The following is a 19,882-nucleotide window of genomic DNA, read 5'->3' as shown; positions in this document are numbered from 1 at the left end:
CTCCTGCCTTACGGACCGTTTTGGCTTAGACAAGACTACTTACATCCTACTGGGTAAACCCCAACCCCTGTAGCCTGCAGACAGCCTGGTCCCTTAGTAATACAAATCTGAGGCAACACCATAGGTTATGATGGATTTCAGCTCGACAATGAAGGGAGCTAGTGCTCCTGTAAACAAGGAAACAAGCACATTAGAAAATGTGAGTAAGGTGGGGAAACAAATCCATTGTAAATGCAGCAGCGAGTGACACAGGCGAAACATTCCCAAAATTGCTTTATGATGGAATATGAACTTGTGAGCCGAGGGAAACAAAAGACAGGTGGAAAGGAATCTGCAATGCAGTGCAGTTTAGGTCAAAAGCTAAAATTACTCAGACAGATAATCAGACAAAAAGAATTCTCAAGTGCAATTCCAATTATTTACACACAGCCACCTGTTCTCACTTCAGAGAGGGAGAGAGGGTGTTTGTGTGTGTGTATGCATGCATGAGTGTTTGCCTACGTGTCTGTCGGTCGGTGTGAATAGGCTTTATATAATCACAAACACACAGGAAACAAAACCCCAACCTGCTCACAAATCTTCCCACCTGATACAGTATGTTTGTTCAAAGACTCCAAAAAGCTTTAGAGGATCCCAAAAGAACAATGGATTCAAGTTGTTTTTGACTTTTTCTACTTTGGCTTGATACTGTAAATGGATAGACAACACCAACAAAGCTTTAGCCTACTTTACCGACACTCCTGTGTACAGAAATCCCAATCTGAGATCTACACAGTACATATATCACTCTTCCTCGCCTCTCCTAAAGGCAGCCCCCCGCACCTCTCTGATTCAGGGGTTGAGTTTAATGCGGAAGACACTTTTCAGTTGAAGGTATTCAACTGGGGCGGCAGATAGCCTAGTGGTTAGAGTGGTGAACTAGTAACTGAAAAGTTGAAAGATCAAATCCCTGAGCTGACAAGATAAAAAATCTCTTGTTCTGCCCCTGAACAAGGCAGTTAACCCACTGTTCCTAGGCTGTCATTGAAAATAAAAATGTGTTCTTAACTGACTTGCCTAGTTAAATAAATTAATTCAGTTGTACATCTGACTAGGTATCTTCCTCTACTCTTCTCTCCCTCCTTTCCAAAATCCCCACAGTTTGACTCCTGGATGTTGCATTAAAGCAGGATTAAACCGGAGCAACACTTCTTTTGCCTAATGTTAATCAATGAAAGTCCTCTGTTATCCATTTACTCCCAAATTAAAATCCTACTGCTTATTAATGCTAAGAGAGAGTGAGAAAGAGAGAGGCACAGCCTAGCTGACGTCATCAGAGCAAAATACTTAAGCTCTGTCTCCCCCCGGACTGGGCTTGATGGAATATCAAACAGAAAAACATATAGACATTTACAATAATAAAGAAGGGAGGAACTCCTTGCCTTCATGCAATCTGACCTGATTACACTGATTACACTGTTGTGTGCCCTTCTTTTACTGCATCATTGTTCAAAGATAAAATGGGCAGAGACTGGGAGGGGAGGAGCATGGACTGGGAGGAGGGAGGAGCATGGACTGGGAGGAGCATGGACTGGGAGGAGGGAGGAGCATGGACTGGGAGGAGGGAGGAGCAGGGACTGGGAAGAGGGAGGAGCATGGACTGGGAAGAGGGAGGAGCATGGACTGGGAGAAGGAAGAAGCATGGACTGGGAGGAGCATGGACTGGGAGGAGGGAGGAGCATGGACTGGGAGGAGGGAGGAGCATGGACTGGGAAGAGGGAGGAGCATGGACTGGGAGAAGGAAGGAGCATGGACTGGGAGAAGGGAGGAGCATGGACTGGGAGGAGGTAGGAGCATGGACTGGGAGGAGCATGGACTGGGAGGAGCATGGACTGGGAGGAGCATGGACTGGGAGGAGGGAGGAGCATGGACTGGGAGAAGGGAGGAGCATGGACTGGGAGGAGGGAGGAGCATGGACTGGGAAGAGGGAGGAGCATGGACTGGGAGAAGGAAGGAGCATGGACTGGGAGGAGGGAGGAGCATGGACTGGGAGAAGGAAGGAGCATGGACTGGGAGGAGGGAGGAGCATGGACTGGGAGAAGGGAGGAGCATGGACTGGGAGAAGGGAGGAGCATGGACTGGGAGGAGGGAGGAGCATGGACTGGGAGGAGGGAGGAGCATGGACTGGGAGGAGGGAGGAGCATGGACTGGGAAGAGGGAGGAGCATGGACTGGGAGGAGGGAGGAGCATGGACTGGGAGAAGGGAGGAGCATGGACTGGGAGGAGGGAGGAGCATGGACTGGGAGGAGGGAGGAGCATGGACTGGGAGGAGGGAGGAGCATGGACTGGGAGAAGGGAGGAGCATGGACTGGGAGGAGGGAGGAGCATGGACTGGGAGGAGGGAGGAGCATGGACTGGGAGGAGGGAGGAGCATGGACTGGGAGGAGGGAGGAGCATGGACTGGGAGGAGGGAGGAGCATGGACTGGGAGGAGGTAGGAGCATGTACATACTGCAAACCCAGAGCATGTTGGTGGGCTGAGTTAAAAGGCTCTACCCCTAAAAACATCCTGTAAAAATGTCACACTTACATGCTCAGCTGGGCTCATCTATGGTTGGCCAAGTCAGCAAAGCTGCATGTGTGTGTATGTGTGTGTTCTAATTAAAAAGGGTATGTGTCGCTGAACTTGAACCTCACCATTCATGGCGTCATCTATAGATCTGCCCCCAGGTCTCTAGGCCCATTCAGTCCACTCAACCATATCAGTCATATCCTGTATATCCCGGTACATCACCAACTCCCTGGAGTCTCTCCACAGTGACCCCCCAGGAAGAATCTCTACTCTACTCCACACATGCTGCCTCCCAAATACCACCCTATTCTTTCTTTAGTGCACCAGGGCCCAAAAGTAGTGCACTATAGGGATAATAGGGTGTGATTTAGGACACAGCCTGTGTATTAACTTCCCCTTCCTCTTTTATCATCTGGGAGTGTCAAGAGAAGATAAGGGGACAGTCCCATTGTGGCAAACACACCATGTGTCCAAAAGAATAACAGGAGGGAGCAAATTGAAGGGGAGGATCATGGGAGATATGAGTAGAGTGTCACTGCTGGCGCCATCGCCACTAAAGATAAGGTGCGTCATGTTCATGTTATTTTTTATTTTTTGCTCTTCACCGTTCACTCGCACACACACACACATGCACACACATGTACACTGTAGTGCATGTACCTAAGGTCTGTAATGTAGATAGTCATCTTTTGCTGTTTGGTGGAAGTGAAATAAATTAGGCACTGGGATGCATGAGAGAGAGAGGGAGAGAGAGAGAGAGAGAGAAAGAGAGCGAGAGAGAGACAGAGAGAGAGACAGAGAGAGATAGAGGGAACGAAAGATGGAAGGAGGGAGGGATATGCTCTGTTGGAGCCTACAGACGATGATAAAGCGATGCCATTAGGAGATGGAGTGTGGAGGATCCTCTTTAAGCCATCACCACACTGCAGGCAACTCAGCAGTTAAGGTACTGTCTCTCTCTCTGCTTTTTGGCTTTAGACAGGGAAACAAACCACTGTGTCTGTTCTGGCTCTTCATCCCAGCAGCTGGATACCATGCACCTGTCGCTGCACTGATCTCTGAGACAGAAGTGTCCAAAACTATCAGATTTCATTAGGTTTCGTGGATTTCAACAAACATTGTGTTCTAAGTATAAATGCTTTTATCTACCTTCCCAGGGACTACAGTTGAAAACTAGCCAGCTGGCACATTTACAGGAATGTTGATTGATATCCAAGGTCCCTAACAAATAAATGCAATAAATGAAATTATAATTATAGCCATTATTATAGGGTAACAATAAGGGTATGACCTGGGTAGTTTTAATGTACTTAACATTTTAACTGGTAGGAAACATAGTATTATGACTACTGGTGTCTCTGTATTCCAGGAACAAAAAGAGTGAACACCTTTAGACTTAATCTAATGGAAGGGAAAATATATTCTGCACCCTCAGAGATGTGCTAACGCATATTAACCAGTTGATGGAACAGACACGATCCATATCACAGTGAGTCATTGGTTGCGTCTCAAAAGCCACCCTTTTCCTTATGTAGTGCAATACTTTTCACCACGGCTCGTAGGGCTCTGGTCAAAAGTAGTGCAACTATGTAGGGAATATGGTGGCTTTTGGAACAGAACCACAGTCATAAAATAAACTGCAGGGAGGGATGTCCCCTGCCGGTTAAAAAGAACCCCAGCAATGTATCAAAATTCAGACTTAATTCACAGTCAAAATATTATTTTAATATCTATGCTAATGATTATGTTCATCTCTGTGTGGGTTATTATATGGGTTATTTGGTACAACAACAGAACAATGAGCTGAGCATTCTGAAACCAACTGATGGCCATTTGAGGCTGCTGCTTTTCTTTCCAATATATTCCTCCTGCTTTTATAGCAAGCAATCAATCCTTTGACTTCTTTAGGAAGAGAAAAAGAGTGTGGGATTGATACCTTTATATTAATAATTGATAATACTCACTATACAAGTCATTGGATCACGAAACGGCAATGTGTGTGTGTGTGTGTGTGTGTGTGTGTGTGTGTGTGTGTGTGTGTGTGTGTGAGTGTGTGTCATAATAAACTGAGTTTATTGAGTCAGAACTAAGATAATGAGATACCAATCTGCCTCAGAGCAATGTTTATCAAAATGGTGTCTCTTTACCCACAATGAATATGTGAATATCCAATGGCTAGTAAAGATTAAATGTTTCATATTGCATTCCAATAGGAGCCGCTTCACAGTAGGACCATTTTACATTTTATTCATTTAGCAGACGCTCTTATCCAGAGCGACTTACAGTAGTGAATGCATACATTTCATTTTTTTTCTTTCCCATACTGGTCCCCTGTGGGAATCAAACCCACAACCCTGGTGTTGCAAACACCATGCTCTACCAACTGAGCCACACAGGACCACCATAGGAATCATGCTGTCACAGCACTGAGATTTCAAAGCACACCGAGGATAAAGAGAAACAACAAATATAACCAGTTGAAATATCTGGTTTGTGACAAATATGGGGTGGCCATTTTGATTTGAGAATATTGGTGTCTACACTATACCCCATGTGGAATGCTGATGGGACAAACTGTCACAGTTTGTCAAAATGTGTAGATCTATTATTAAAATCTACATCCCCTCAGGCCTTTCTCTCTTTGCTTATCACATACAGGTAACTGCAAAAATAATGGTGTCACATCCTTCCAATAGAGTTCCAGACAGTTGTAGAATCTATGCCAAGGCGCATTGAAGCTGTTCTGGCGGATTGTGATGGCCCATCACCCTACTTTATATTGTAGTTTCCTTTATTTTGGAAGTTATCTGTACATAACACCCTTAGGGCCAATGCAAAATGATCGAAATCGACCTCAATCTAATAAAGCAATATTATTATTTCCTCTCTATCCCCAAAACACACAAGTCTCTTCTTTCTCTTATCTGTGGTGTTGTCAAGACGAAGGTTTCTCTAATGAGGCCCAAAATGGCTCTCTCGTTAGTTTGTATGTTCTAGTGTATGTACACTAGCAGTGAAAAAATGATATCCTCATTATAAACACAGAGAATGCCACCAAAGAGGCTCCCTATTCCCTATGTAGAGCCCTATAGGGCTCTGGTCAAAAGTAGAGCACTATAAAGGGAATAGGGTGCATCTGGGACTCAGACTTTAGGGCTCTATTGCTTTATTCCAGAGGACCTGCATCCTTCCATTCACCAGTAGTCTATTGTTGTTGTCTCTGTTCTAAGACTTACACTGAATGCAATTATCCAAACCGATGGGTGTGTCAAATGGCACCACCCATTTGGGACGCAGCCCATATCGTAAATGTTTACTCCATGTCTATCAGAGGGCTCATCAATGATCAAAAATGATCTTCTTCAGGCTAGGGTTTATTTTTCTCCACTTCCTGTCTGACTGATGTGCCCAAGGTTAACTGCCTGTTACTCAGGCCCATTGGATAGAAAACACTTTGAAGTTTGTAGAAATGTTAAAATAATGTATGAGACTATAACACAATTGATATGGTAGGAGAAAATCCAAAGAAAAAACAACCGAAAAAAAATCTTGGAGCGCCCATGCTCTTCCAACGGAATGTAGAGGATCATATCCAAATCCAGCTCCCAAATAGCAATTCCTATGGCTTCCACTAGATGCCAACAGTCTTTTTGCAAGGTTTCAGACTTGTTTCTTCCCAAACGAGGAAGAATTTTGAGTTTTAGTATTGGGAATCAGAGTTGGAAATCAGTCTGTGCGCGTGACGAAGAGGACACGCACCTGCTTATTTTGCGTTTCTTTTGAACATATTTCATACGGAAAGAACTATTATTGTTTAGTTACATTTTAGGGTACCTGAGGATTAAATAGAAATGTATTTTGACTTGTTTTAACAAAGTTTAGCGTTAGCTTTTTGGATTCCTTTCTCTGCATGTTGAACGCGTGGATTACTCAAATCGATGGCGCCAACTAAACAGACTTTTTGGGATATAAAGAAGGATTTTATCTAACAAACCGAGCATGCATGTTGTAGCTGGGACCCTTTGGATTGCAAATCAGAGGAAGATTTTCAAAAAGTAAGTGAATATTTAATCGCTATTTGTGATTTTATGAAGCATGTGCTGGTTGAAAAATATTTTGATGTGGGGCGCCGTCCTCAAACATGGCATGCTCAAACATCGCATGGCATGCTTTCGCTGTAAAGCCTATTGTAAATCGGACAATGCAGTTAAATGAACAAGACTTTAAGCTTTTAACCAATATAAGACACTTGTATGTACGTTTAATATCCATCATTTTTATGATTATTTATTTGAATTGTGCGTCCTCCAATTTCACCGAAGTTGTCGACAGGTGTCCCACTGGCAGAACTCCTCGCCCTAAGAATAAATTTTGGAGCAGTGGCTTCTTCCTTGCTGAGCGGCCTTTCAGGTTATGTCGATTTAGGACTCATTTTTACTGTGGATATAGATACTTTTGTAGGCAAGTCGGTTAGGACATCTACTTTGTGCATGACACAAGTAATTTTTCAACAATTGTTTACAGACAGATTATTTCACTTATAATTCACTGTATCACAATTTCAGTGGGTCAGAAGTTCACATACACTAAGTTGACTGTGCCTTTAAACAGCTTGGAAAACTATAGTTTGTTAACAAGAAATTTGTGGAGTGGTTGAAAAACGAATTTTAATGACTACAACCTAAGTGTATGTAAACTTTCGACTTCAACTGTAAATGTATTACGCATCCACCAACCTAGCCTATAACAGTGATGCACCGATTCTTGTTGCCACCCATTCTAACAGGTGTTAGTGACAGCAATGAACAAATGGAGCCACATTTTACGCTCTCGCCTTATACGAAAAGGTTGTGTAATATGTGATCACGTGACTGTTATTGCACCCAGTGGAAGGGGCATGGCATCCCTCATAAATGCCACCTGCTGTGATGAATGTGCCTATAACAAACAGATTGGAAGAGGAAACACATTTTACAGTCAGGAGAGATTCATCTCGAAGAATATCATTAAACTGAAGAGAGAAGGAAAGTACAGATGTCTGTTGATTGGGTAAAAGCATCCCAGTTGGATACAGATATGGGATCTTAATCTGAGTCAGTTTGCCACAGCAGGAAAATAATCTTGCAGCAACAGGAAATGTAAATTATTACGTGGATTATGTGCAGGAAAGGAAGAATCAAATTAAGATCCTACATCTGTTCATGTCTTATAAAGGTGGGTTGATTTTTTACATACAGTATGGATTGTACAGTGCAAGATTAGACCGTCGTGATGGTACAGTGCGGATTGTACAGTGCTGCCAAGAGGAATAGGACGTTCATGAATGCAGAGAGCATGGTGTACATGTTTTTTTTTTTTTTTTACAATTTAGTCATTTTGTTTTGGGGTGGATACAGTTTGTGATGGATGGCTGGGAAACTTGATGCTTGTGCCACACATGATGCTTGTGCCACACATGATTCATACACTGTAGGTTTTAATCCACATCCCACACTCCTTTAGCCTCCCAAAAAGCTTACATTGCCCACTGTATTGATGATAAAAGGCTAAACTTCCAGGATATTGTCACGCCCTGGCCATAGAGAGGGTTTTATTCTCTATTTTGGTTAGGCCAGGGTGTGACTAGGGTGGGCATTCTATGTTCCTTTTTCTATGTTTTGGTATTTCTTTGTTTTGGCCGGGTATGGTTCTCAATCAGGGACAGCTGTCTATCGTTGTCTTTGATTAGGAACCATACTTAGGTAGCCTTTTCCCACAGGGTTGGTGTGGGTAGTTGTTTTCTGTTTGGTGTGTTCACCTGACAGAGCTGTTGCGTTTTGTTCCACTTTGGTTTTTTGTTTCAGTGTTCAAGTTAAAATAAACATCATGAACACGTACCACGCTGAGCTTTGGTCTACTCCTTCTTCCACAGACAACCGTTACAGATATAGACCATCCCAAAAAGTATTCTGTGCACAGATTCTTCTGTTTTTGTCACTGCCCACTGTGTACTCTACACAAGAAGTGTATAGTATACCTGATGGCATTTTGAAAAGTCATGCCAAAACACAAATTAGCAGCCTTGTTTTTCTAGTCACTCTCAAGATTACAGATCTGGCACCAACGAACACCATGAAAAATGAAACGACAGAAACAAGGCAAGTAAACAAACGACACGCACTCACAGCGTTGACAAATGCATATCATTATTTTTTCAATTAATATGAAAAATTACTTGTGACCTTCCCAGCCCTGAATTATTTTATTTTTGGGCTCCGTTGGAAATATCTGAAAAGTTCTCCATTATTATAATTACAAATCTGTTTATTCCCGGCAGTTAGGGCCCGGACATTATACATGTGTGGATAAATTCCAGCGGATAGTGTTTTATTCAGACACGTCTGGGATTTGATGGATGTTTAGCGGTTGCTGGATTCCTTTTACTTGGCTCCGTGTGGCAGAATGCACGGAGAGATACAATCCAGGAACATCTCCACATGATAGCATGAATTGTAAATCTCTATACTCCTCGAGCAGCTGGTGTCATACCAGGGAGGACGCCGCAGTACGTACTGTAGAAACTGGAAGAGGCAGGTTTGGTGGGGGAACAAGAGCGCTAGTTTCCTCATCTGAGGAGGAGGATACTGGGGAAATACCTGGGTTCAAATATTATTTGTTTTTATCAAATACTTTTGAATGATTGATTGAACCTGCCTGAAGTGCCAGATGGGTGGAATGTGCACTTCTGGGATGATTCCATGGCTCAATTAAGTGGAGCTAAACTACTTGAAAGAAAAATACCAACGAACCAAGGTCTGGGTACCCCACTGCATAGGTGGTGTAGCAGACTGGGGTTTGCTTGGTACATTGTGACAGTGAGATTCATAGCTCACTCCACAGTATCTCTATTAAACAGCATGCAGTCATGCTAGTCTCTTTGCATTAGCCTTGTTGACAACTCATCTGACCTCTCCCAGCTTGTTAGTGATACACAGAGACACTCCCCTACAGGGACAGAGGACAAGGGGCAGATTGGGTTTGATGTAGACAGATCAAGAAAGCCAGACACAGACACAGGGCTCTATGCATCTAGCTGTGTGCCTGCCTGTCTGTCCGCCTGACTGTCTGTCTTTGCGTGTGTCTTCGGGTTTACTGTGGCATATCTTAAACAGAGTACCCAACACCAAAGGTTCTTAAATGGTTCTTCCTCAGCTGTTAAGGTTCTTTGGAAAACTCTTGCCTGACAAAGAACCTTTGAGTTAAGTGGGGGTCCTTGACGTGGCATCGAAGGTTCTTCAGAATTCTAAAAGGTTATTGAAATGTATGGAAGCCTTCAGATGTGTCCCTTTCATAGCATACACATAGCATAACACATTGGTGTTAACCTGTTGGGGCTAGGGGGCAGTATTTTCACGGCTGGATAAAAAAACGTACCCGATTTAATCTGGTTACTAATCCTACCCAGTAACTAGAATATGCATATACTTATTATATATGGATAGAAAACACCCTAAAGTTTCTAAAACTGTTTGAATGGTGTCTGTGAGTATAACAGAACTCATTTGGCAGGCAAAACCCTGAGACATTTTCTGACAGGAAGTGGATACCTGATGTGTTGAATTACCTTTAAGCCTATGCCATTGAAACACACAGGGGTTGATTAATGTTTTGGCACTTCCTATTGCTTCCACTAGATGTCACCAGCCTTTACAAAGTGTTTTGAGTCTTTTACTGTGAGATCTGACCGAACAAGAGCCATGGAACGGTGATGGCCGATTAGACTCTGGCGCGCGAGTTCATGTTGGGTACCCTCGTTCCAATACGTTATAAAAGAGAATGCATTCGTCCACCTTGAATATTATTCATGTTCTGGTTAAAAAAGCCACTAATGATTTATGCTATACAACGTTTGACATGTTTGAACGAACGTAAATATATTTTTTCCCCTCGTTCATGACGAGAAGTCCGGCTGGCTTAGATCATGTGCTAACAAGACGGATCTTTTTGGATATAAATGATGAGCTTTTTTGAACAAAACTACATTCGTTATGGACCTGGGATTCCGGGAAGTGACATCTGATGAAGAGAATCAAAGGTAATGGATTATTTACATAGTATTTTCGATTTTAGATCTCTCCAACATGGCCGTTTGTCTGTATAGCAAAGCATATTTTTCTGGGCGCAGTGCTCAGATTATTGCAAAGTGTGATTTCCCAGTAAGGTTATTTTTAAATCTGGCAAGTTGATTGCGTTCAAGAGATGTAAATCTATAATTCTTTAAATGACAATATAATATTTTACCAATGTTTTCTAATTTTAATTATTTAATTTGTGGTGCTGACTTGACTGCCGGTTATTGGAGGGAAACGATTTCCTTAACATCAATGCCATAGTAAAACGCAGTTTTTGGATATAAATATGAACTTGATAGAACTAGAAATGCATGCATTGTCTAACATAATGTCCTAGGAGTGTCATCTGATGGAGATTGTAAAAGGTTAGTGCATCATTTTAGCTGGTTTTATGGTTTTGGTGACCCTGTCTTTGAATTGACAAAACATTACACACAGCTATTGTCAATGTACTCTCCTAACATAATCTAACTTTATGCTTTCGCCATAAAACCTTTTTGAAATCGGACAACGTGGTTAGATTAAGGAGATGTTTATCTTTCAAAGGGTGTAAGATAGTTGTATGTTTGAAAAATTTGAATTTTGACATTTATTTGGTTTCAAATTTGCCGCTCTTGAAATGCACCTGCTGTTGATAGGGTGCACCACGGGTGGCACGCTAGCGTCCCACATAGCCCCAAGAAGTTTTAAGTAGTGTTGATTCAAGAGTTCGAGTAACACTGTAAAGAGTTAAATTAACACTCATGGATATAACCATCCCATTTAATGTTCTTCGGAGAACCTAAAATGGTTCCCCTATGTGATCGCTCTGAAGAAACCTATTTGGTTTCAACTGGAACCTTAATTCTTTAAGAGTGTAGGCCCTCCCTACTCCTTCTCAGTGCTCAATAAGCAAGGAAACGTCCATGGTGAACAATATAGATCAGTGATCCTCAACCATGCTCCTGGAGAGCCAGAGTACTGCAGGTTTTTGTCCCAGCTCAGCAGTGAAACAACTGATTCAGCTAATCAAGCTGTTGTTTGAAGATCAATCACTTAGCTAAGACTAAACATGCAGGCGCAAGGCTTTGTCTGGAAACCTTACTATCTGTCAAATCCTTGCTACCTCCGTCTTTGTTTCCTCAATAACTCCTCTCAAAAGGATCTTGGATCCATTCCTCCAATGCAATTTGAGAGGAATTGAGGAAAGAGATGGAAGGAATGAAGGAGTTGACAGTAAGGTTTTCAGAAAGCCCATCACTGAGAATCACTGTAATTACATATAAAATAAAATCATATCAACCACAAGCATTGTAACAATTGTTGTAAGGGAATGAAAACAGGTGACCACGTACCCACACACCTTGGCAGAGGTGCGCTCCACATGCGCCTCCCTCCACCCAGGCAGATGACCTCTGGCACCCCCTCTAGCCGGTAGCCCATGTTGCAAGAGAACGTCAGGGTGTCCCCGATGCCAAAGCCGTAGCCGTTCCTCTGTCCGAACTGTGGCATCCCCGGGTCCTCACACGGCTCCAAGTTGTACTCTGAAGAAGGAGGAGAGAACTGGTGTTATGTCAAACTTTTGGATCATGTACATTCAATGAGGGTTTGTTTGAATGCAGAGCATACGTATGTTTGTACTCCAAAGAACAAGGAGATGAAACATGTCAGATAAACAAGATCAATAATGTAATTGACATTCCAGTGCATAATAAAGTGATAATAAAATGTCAATAAAAACCTTTGAAACAGTGTAGTCACCTGTAATGTACATTCACATCAACAGGGCTTGACTGAATGCAGTACATATGCTACTCCAAGTTGTAAAGAACAGGAGGAGAAGTTGTGGCAAGTTAATAAGTACGGAAGAGAAAAATAAAACACGAGGGGCGGTGGTACTTGGAGATTTGCACGATAGTACTTAGTAAATAAATTGCAATATTTTGAGAATAAAGTCCAAATGAAATTTGGTGAATAAAGTGGCAATCTTTCAAGAATAAAGTGGCAATATTGCGAGAATGAAGTCGCAGTTATATTTCAAGATTAACATAGGGGATATGGTTAATTGCATGCCTCCCTAGCTCCCTGTTTCTGTGCCCGCGACTGTTGAAATACCTGAGTTTGATGACCTGGTGAAACTATACTTTAGAATTGGCTTTAGTAACAAGGAAATCCTTGCTCTTTTAGCACACAATAACCAATAATTACTTTAAGTATTAGGCACAGTAGGAAGAGGTTGTGCCACAGATTATTTTCAGAAGGAGGAACCTTGGTTACATACATAGGTAGAGATGGGCAGGTTGTGTGTGTGTGTGTGTGTGTGTGTGTGTGTGTGTGTGTGTGTGCGGGCGGTAAAAAGTAGGAGCAAAACAAACAAATGGCCATCACTCTAACAGTGAAGGCTCCTCAGAGGAAGAAGTGGAGGACCATCCTCCTCAGTGAATTTCATTCAAATAAAAATAGTAAAACATTAAAAAAGTTATCCTTTTTAGATAAAACTATAGTAAATATACACTGCTCAAAAAAATAAAGGGAACACTAAAATAACACATCCTAGATCTGAATGAATGAAATAATCTTATTAAATACTTTTTTCTTTACATAGTTGAATGTGCTGACAACAAAATCACACAAAAATAATCAATGGAAATCCAATTTATCAACCCATGGAGGTCTGATTTGGAGTCACACTCAAAATTAAAGTGGAAAACCACACTACAGGCTGATCCAACTTTGATGTAATGTCCTTAAGTCAAAATGAGGCTCAGTAGTGTGTGTGGCCTCCACGTGCCTGTATGACCTCCCTACAATGCCTGGGCATGCTCCTGATGAGGTGGCGGATGGTCTCCTGAGGGATCTCCTCCCAGACCTGGACTAAAGCATCCACCAACTCCTGGACAGTCTGTGGTGCAACGTGGCATTGGTGGATGGAGCGAGACATGATGTCCCAGATGTGCTCAATTGGATTCAGGTCTGGGGAACGGGCGGGCCAGTCCATAGCATCAATGCCTTCCTCTTGCAGGAACTGCTGACACACTCCAGCCACATAAGGTCTAGCAATGTCTTGCATTAGGAGGAACCCAGGGCCAACTGCACCAGCATATGGTCTCACAAGGGGTCTGAGGATCTCATCTCGGTACCTAATGGCAGTCAGGCTACCTCTGGCGAGCACATGGAGGGCTGTGCGGCCCCCCAAAGAAATGTCACCCCACACCATGACTGACCCACCGCCAAACCGGTCATGCTGGAGGATGTTGCAGGCAGCAGAACGTTCTCCACGGCGTCTCCAGACTCTGTCACGTCTGTCACATGTGCTCAGTGTGAACCTGCTTTCATCTGTGAAGAGCACAGGGCGCCAGTGGCGAATTTGCCAATCTTGGTGTTCTCTGGCAAATGCCAAACGTCCTGCACGGTGTTGGGCTGTAAGCACAACCCCCACCTGTGAACGTCGGGCCCTCATACCACCCTCATGGAGTCTGTTTCTGACCGTTTGAGCAGACACATGCACATTTGTGGCCTGCTGGAGGTCATTTTGCAGGGCTCTGGCAGTGCTCCTCCTTGCACAAAGGCGGAGGTAGCGGTCCTGCTGCTGGGTTGTTGCCCTCCTACGGCCTCCTCCACGTCTCCTGATGTACTGGCCTGTCTCCTGGTAGCGCCTCCATGCTCTGGACACTACGCTGACAGACACAGCAAACCTTCTTGCCACAGCTCGCATTGATGTGCTATCCTGGATGAGCTGCACTACCTGAGCCACTTGTGTGGGTTGTAGACTCCGTCTCATGCTACCACTAGAGTGAAAGCACCGCCAGCATTCAAAAGTGACCAAAACATCAGCCAGGAAGCATAGGAACTGAGAAGTGGTCTGTGGTCACCACCGGCAGAACCACTCCTTTATTGGGGGTGTCTTGCTAATTGCCTATAATTTCCACCTGTTGTCTATTCCATTTGCACAACAGCATGTGAAATTTATTGTCAATCAGTGTTGCTTCCTAAGTGGACAGTTTGATTTCACAGAAGTGTGATTGACTTGGAGTTACATTGTGTTGTTTAAGTGTTCCCTTTATTTTTTTGAGCAGTATATTAACGTCACCAAATCATTTATTGAAACACACTGTTTTGCAATGAAGGTCTACAGTAGTCTCAACATCACCGTAGGGTAGTGCCATGGTGTAGCCGCAGGACAGCTAGTTTCTGTCCTCCTCTGGGTACATTGACTTTAATACAAAACCTAGGTGGCTCGTGAAGCTCACCCCCTTCCATAGACTTACACAGTAATCATGACAACTGCTGTAGGATGTCTTCCAACCTATCAGAGCTCCTGCAGCATGAACTGACATGTGTTCCACCCAATCAAAGGATCAGAGAATGAATCTATTACTGAAAGCATAAGCTACAGCTAGCTATCACTGCAGTGTATACAATGTGGTGAGTAGTTGACTCAAAGAGAAAGACAATAGTTTGTACAAATTAATTTCCTCAAAAATGGAGAAGCGAGTGAATAAGAGAGAGAGATATATTTAGTAGTATTTTTTTGTTGCTTTCACTTACTTAGCTAGCGAATGCAGCTAGCTAGTTTAGCCTACTCAAACACCCGGCTCAAACAGAGAGGCATGCTATGTTAGCTAGCTGGCTATGGCTATCCAACACTGGAACTCTTTCAAGTCATGGTAAGCTTTCGGTTTTATTAATTTATTACCACCGGGGCCCACCGGTGTAACTGCTAAACTGCTTGCTGACTGTATACTGTACTGCATGATTGTAGCGGGTTTACTAACAAGTTAGTTCAAGTAGCTATGGTGACAACGATGTTGGCTGTGTGTAGCGTTTATGATATGAAGGTTTGGCTGGGAAAGATTTTTTCACTTGGTCACAGACCTGATATGTTGTGCACTGAAGTCCACAAGCGAAGGGAAAAGGTGAGAGGAGGGGAGAGCGTAGATGTGAGTAGGAATCATACAGCGATCAAAGAGATCATGTTTGTATACTCAGCAAAAAAATAAATGTCCCTTTTTCAGGACCCTGTCTTTCAAAGATTATTATGGGTTTAAACAATGCTTCCAAATCAAATCAAATTTTATTTGTCACATACACATGGTTAGCAGATGTTGATGCGAGTGTAGCGAAATGCTTGTGCTTCTAGTTCCGACCATGCAGTAATATCTAACAAGTAATTTAACCTAACAATTTCACAACAACTACCTTATACACACAAGTGTAAAGGAATGAATAAGAATATGTACATAAAAATATATGAATGAGTGATGGCCGAACGGCATAGGCAAGATGCAGTAGATGGTATAGAATACAGTATATACATATGAGATGAGTAATGTAGGGTATGTAAACATTATATTTTATTTTTAATTTTTTTAATTTCAACTTTATTTAACCAGGGAGGCTAGTTGAGAACAGCTTCAGAGATTTTTTCAGTTCGTTCCAGTCATTGGCAGCAGAGAACTGGAAGGAAAGGTGGCCAAAGGAGGAATTGGCTTTGTGGGTGACCAGTGAGATATACCTGCAGGAGCGCGTGCAACGAGTGGGTGCTGCTACGGTGACCAGTGAGCTGAGATAACCTGGGGCTTTACCTAGCAGAGACTTGTATAGATAACCTGTAGCCAGTGGGTGTGGCGACGAGTGTGAAGCAAGGGCCAACCAACGAGAGTGTACAGGTCGCAGTGGTGGGTAGTATATGGGGCTTTGGTGACAAAACGGATGGCACTGTGATAGACTGCATCCAATTTGTTGAGTAGAGTGTTGAAGGCTATTTTATAGATGACATCGCTGAAGTCGAGGATCGGTAGGATGGTCAGTTTTACGAGGGTATGTTCTAGATTTAATTTTGGATTGGAGATGCTTAATGTGAGTCTGGAAGGAGAGTTTACAGTCTAACCAGACACCTAGGTATTTGTAGTTGTCCACGTATTCTAAGTTTGTGCCGTCCAGAGTAGTGATGCTGGACGGGCGGGCAGGTGCGGGCAGTGATCGATTGAATAGCATGGATTTAGTTTTACTTGCATTTAAGAACAGTTGGAGGCCACGGAAGGAGAGGAGTATGGCATTGAAGCTCATCTGGAGGTAAGTTAGCACAGTTGTCACGACTTCCGCCGAAGTCGGTCCCTCTCCTTGTTCGGGCGGCGTTCGGCGGTCGACGTCACCGGCCTTCTAGTCATCGTCGATCCACTTTTCATTTTCCATTTGTTTTGTCTTTGTCTTACACACCTGGTTTCAATCACCCAATTACTTGTTCATTATTTAACCCTCTGTTCCCCCATGTTTGTTTGTGAGTAATTGTTTGTCTTGTATACGGTCCGTTATTGTGGGCTAGGTATATTGTGTTGTATTTTGTGAATCTTGAGTAAATTACGTTGATTACTCATATCTCCTGTCCTGCGCCTGACATTCTACACCAGCTACACACAGGCCGATTACAACAGTGTCCAAAGAGGGGCCAAAAGTATACAGAATGGTGTCATCTGCGTAGAGGTGGATCAGAGAATCACCAGCAGCAAGAGCGCCATCATTGATGTATACAGAGAAGAGAGTCAGCCCGAGAATTGAACCCTGTGGCACCCCCATAGAGACTGCCAGAGGTCTGGACAACAGGCCCTCCGATTTGACACACTGAACTCTATCAGAGAAGTAGTTGGTAAACCAGGCGATGCAATTATTTGAGAAACCAAGGCTGTCGATTCTGCAAATAAGAATGTGGTGATTGACAGAGTCGAAAGTCTTGGCCAGGTCGATGAATACGGCTGCACAGAAATGTCTCTTATCGATGGCGGTTATGATATCGTTTAGGACCTTGAGCGTGGCTGAGGTGCACCCATGACCAGCTCTGAAACCAGATTGCATAGCGGAGAAGGTACGGTGGGATTCGAAATGGTCGGTAATCTGTTTGTTAGGGTAGGATAGATATAGGTCTGTAGCAATTTGGGTCTAGAGTGTCACCCCCTTTGAAGAGGCAGCTTTCCAATCTTTGGGAATATCAGACGACACGAAAGAGAGGTTGAATAGGCTAGTAATAGGGGTTGCAACAATTTCGGCAGGTCATTTTAGAAAGAGATGGTCCAGATTGTCTAGCCCGGCTGATTTGTAGGGATCCAGATTTTGAAGCTCTTTCAGAACATCAGCTATCTGGATTTGGGTGAAGGAGAAATGGTGGGGGCTTGGGTGGGTTGCTGTGGAGGGTGCCGGGCAGTTGACCGGGGTAGGGGTAGCCAGGTGGAAAGCATGGCCAGCCGTAGAGAAATGCTTATTGAAATTCTCTATTATAGTGGATTTATCGGTGGTAACAATGTTTCCTAGCCTCAGTGCAGTGGGCAGCTGGGAGGAGGTGCTCTTATTCTCCATGGACTTTACAGTGTCCCACAACTTTTTTGAGTTTGTACTACAGGATGCAAATTTCTGTTTGAAAAAGCTAGCCTGAGCTTTCCTAACTGCCTGTGTATATTTGTTCCTAACTTCCCCGAAAAGTTGCATATCACGGGGGCTATTCAATGCTAATTCAGAACGCCACAGGATTTTTTGTGCTGGTCAAGTGCAGACAGGTCTGGAGTGAACCAAGGACCAAGGATCATTTTTTTTTTTCAATGGAGCATGCTTTTTTTTAAATGGTGAGGAAGGCACTTTTAAAGAATAACCAGGCATCCTCTACTGACGGGATGAGGTCAATGTCATTCCAGGATACCCCGGCCAGATCGATTAGAAAGGCCTGCTTGCAACAGTGTTTTAGGGAGCGTTTGACAGTGATGAGGGGTGGTTGTTTGATCATAGACCCATTACGGATGCAGGCAATGAGGCAGTGATCGCTGAGATCTTTATTGAAAACAGCATAGATGTATTTGGAGGGCGAGTTAGTTAGGATGATATCTATGAGGGTGCCCGTGTTTACGGATTTGGGGTTGTACCTGGTAGATTCATTGATAATTTGTGTGAGATTGAGGGCATCAAGCTTAGATTGTAGGATGGCCGGGGTGTTAAGCACGTCCCAGTTTAGGTCACCTAGTAGCACGAGCTCAGAAGATAGATGGGGGCAATCAATTCACATATGGTGTCGAGGGCACAGCTGTGGGCAGAGGGTGGTCTATAGCAAGCGGCAACAGTGAGAGACTTGTTTCTGGAAAGGTGAATTTTTAGAAGTAGAAGCTCGAATTGTTTGGGTATAGACCTGGATAGCAAGACAGAACTCTGCAGGCTATCTTTGCAGTAGATTGCAACACTGCCCCCTTTGGCAGTTCTATCTTGGCGGAAAATGTTATAGTTAGGGATGGAGATTTCAGGGTTTTTGGTGGTTTTTCTAAGCCATGATTCAGACACGGCTAAGACATCCGGGTTGGCAGAGTGTGCTAAAGCAGTGAGTAAAACAAACTTAGGGAGTAGGCTTCTAATGTTAACATGCATGAAACCAAGGCTTTTACGGTTACAGAAGTCAACAAATGAGAGCACCTGGGGAGTGGGAGTGGAGCTAGGCACTGCAAGACCTGGATTAACCTCTACATCACCAGAGGAACAGAGGAGAATGTAGGGTATGTAAACATTATATAAATTGGCATTGTTTAAAGTGGCTAGTGATACATTTATTACATCAATTGTTCCATTATTAAAGTGGCTAGAGTTGAGTCAGTATGTTGGCAGCAGCCACTCAATGTTAGTGATGGCTGTTTAACAGTCCGATGGCCTTGAGATAGAAGCTGTTTTTCAGTCTCTCGGTCCCCGCTTTGATGCACCTGTACTGACCTCGCCTTCTGGATGATAGCGGGGTGAAGGGCAGTGGCTCGGGTGGTTGTTGTCCTTGATGATATTTTTGGCCTTCCTGTGACATCGGTTGGTGTAGCTGTCCTGGAGGGCAGGTAGTTTGCCCCCAGTGATGCGTTGTGCAGACCTCACTACCCTCTGGAGAGTCTTACGGTTATGGGCGGAGCAGTTGCCATACCAGGTGGTGATACAGCCCGACAGGATGCTCTTGATTGTGCATCTGTAAAAGTTTGTGAGTGTTTTTGGTGACAAGCCAAATTTCTTCAGCCTCCTGAGGTTGAAGAGGCGCTACTGCGCCTTCTTCACCACGCAGTCTGTGTGGCTGGACCATTTCAGTTTGTCCGTGATGTGTACGCCGAGGAGTGTACGCCGAGGAACTTAAAACTTTCCACCCTCTCCACTACTGTCCCGTCGATGTGGATAGGGGGCTGCTCCCTCTGCTGTTTCCTGAAGTCCACGATCATCTCCTTGGTTCCCATGCTTGTTCA

General features: G+C 43.7%; 1 protein-coding gene across 1 annotated transcript in view; it reads right to left on the bottom strand.

Moving 5' to 3' along the window:
- Window positions 1–19,882, bottom strand: part of LOC106570400 (CUB and sushi domain-containing protein 3-like) — a 725,317-nt gene that overhangs the window by 269,466 nt on the left and 435,969 nt on the right. Inside the window, 1 exon segment of the mRNA XM_014142665.2 lies at window positions 11,996–12,184. Coding sequence (XP_013998140.1) covers window positions 11,996–12,184 — 189 coding nt within the window.

This window comes from Salmo salar, chromosome ssa14 (genome assembly GCF_905237065.1).
Source record: "Salmo salar chromosome ssa14, Ssal_v3.1, whole genome shotgun sequence".
In the NCBI taxonomy this organism is placed as follows: Eukaryota; Metazoa; Chordata; class Actinopteri; order Salmoniformes; family Salmonidae; genus Salmo; species Salmo salar.
Note: the sequence above shows the minus strand (reverse complement) of the source record. Positions and strands in the feature narration are given on the sequence as shown.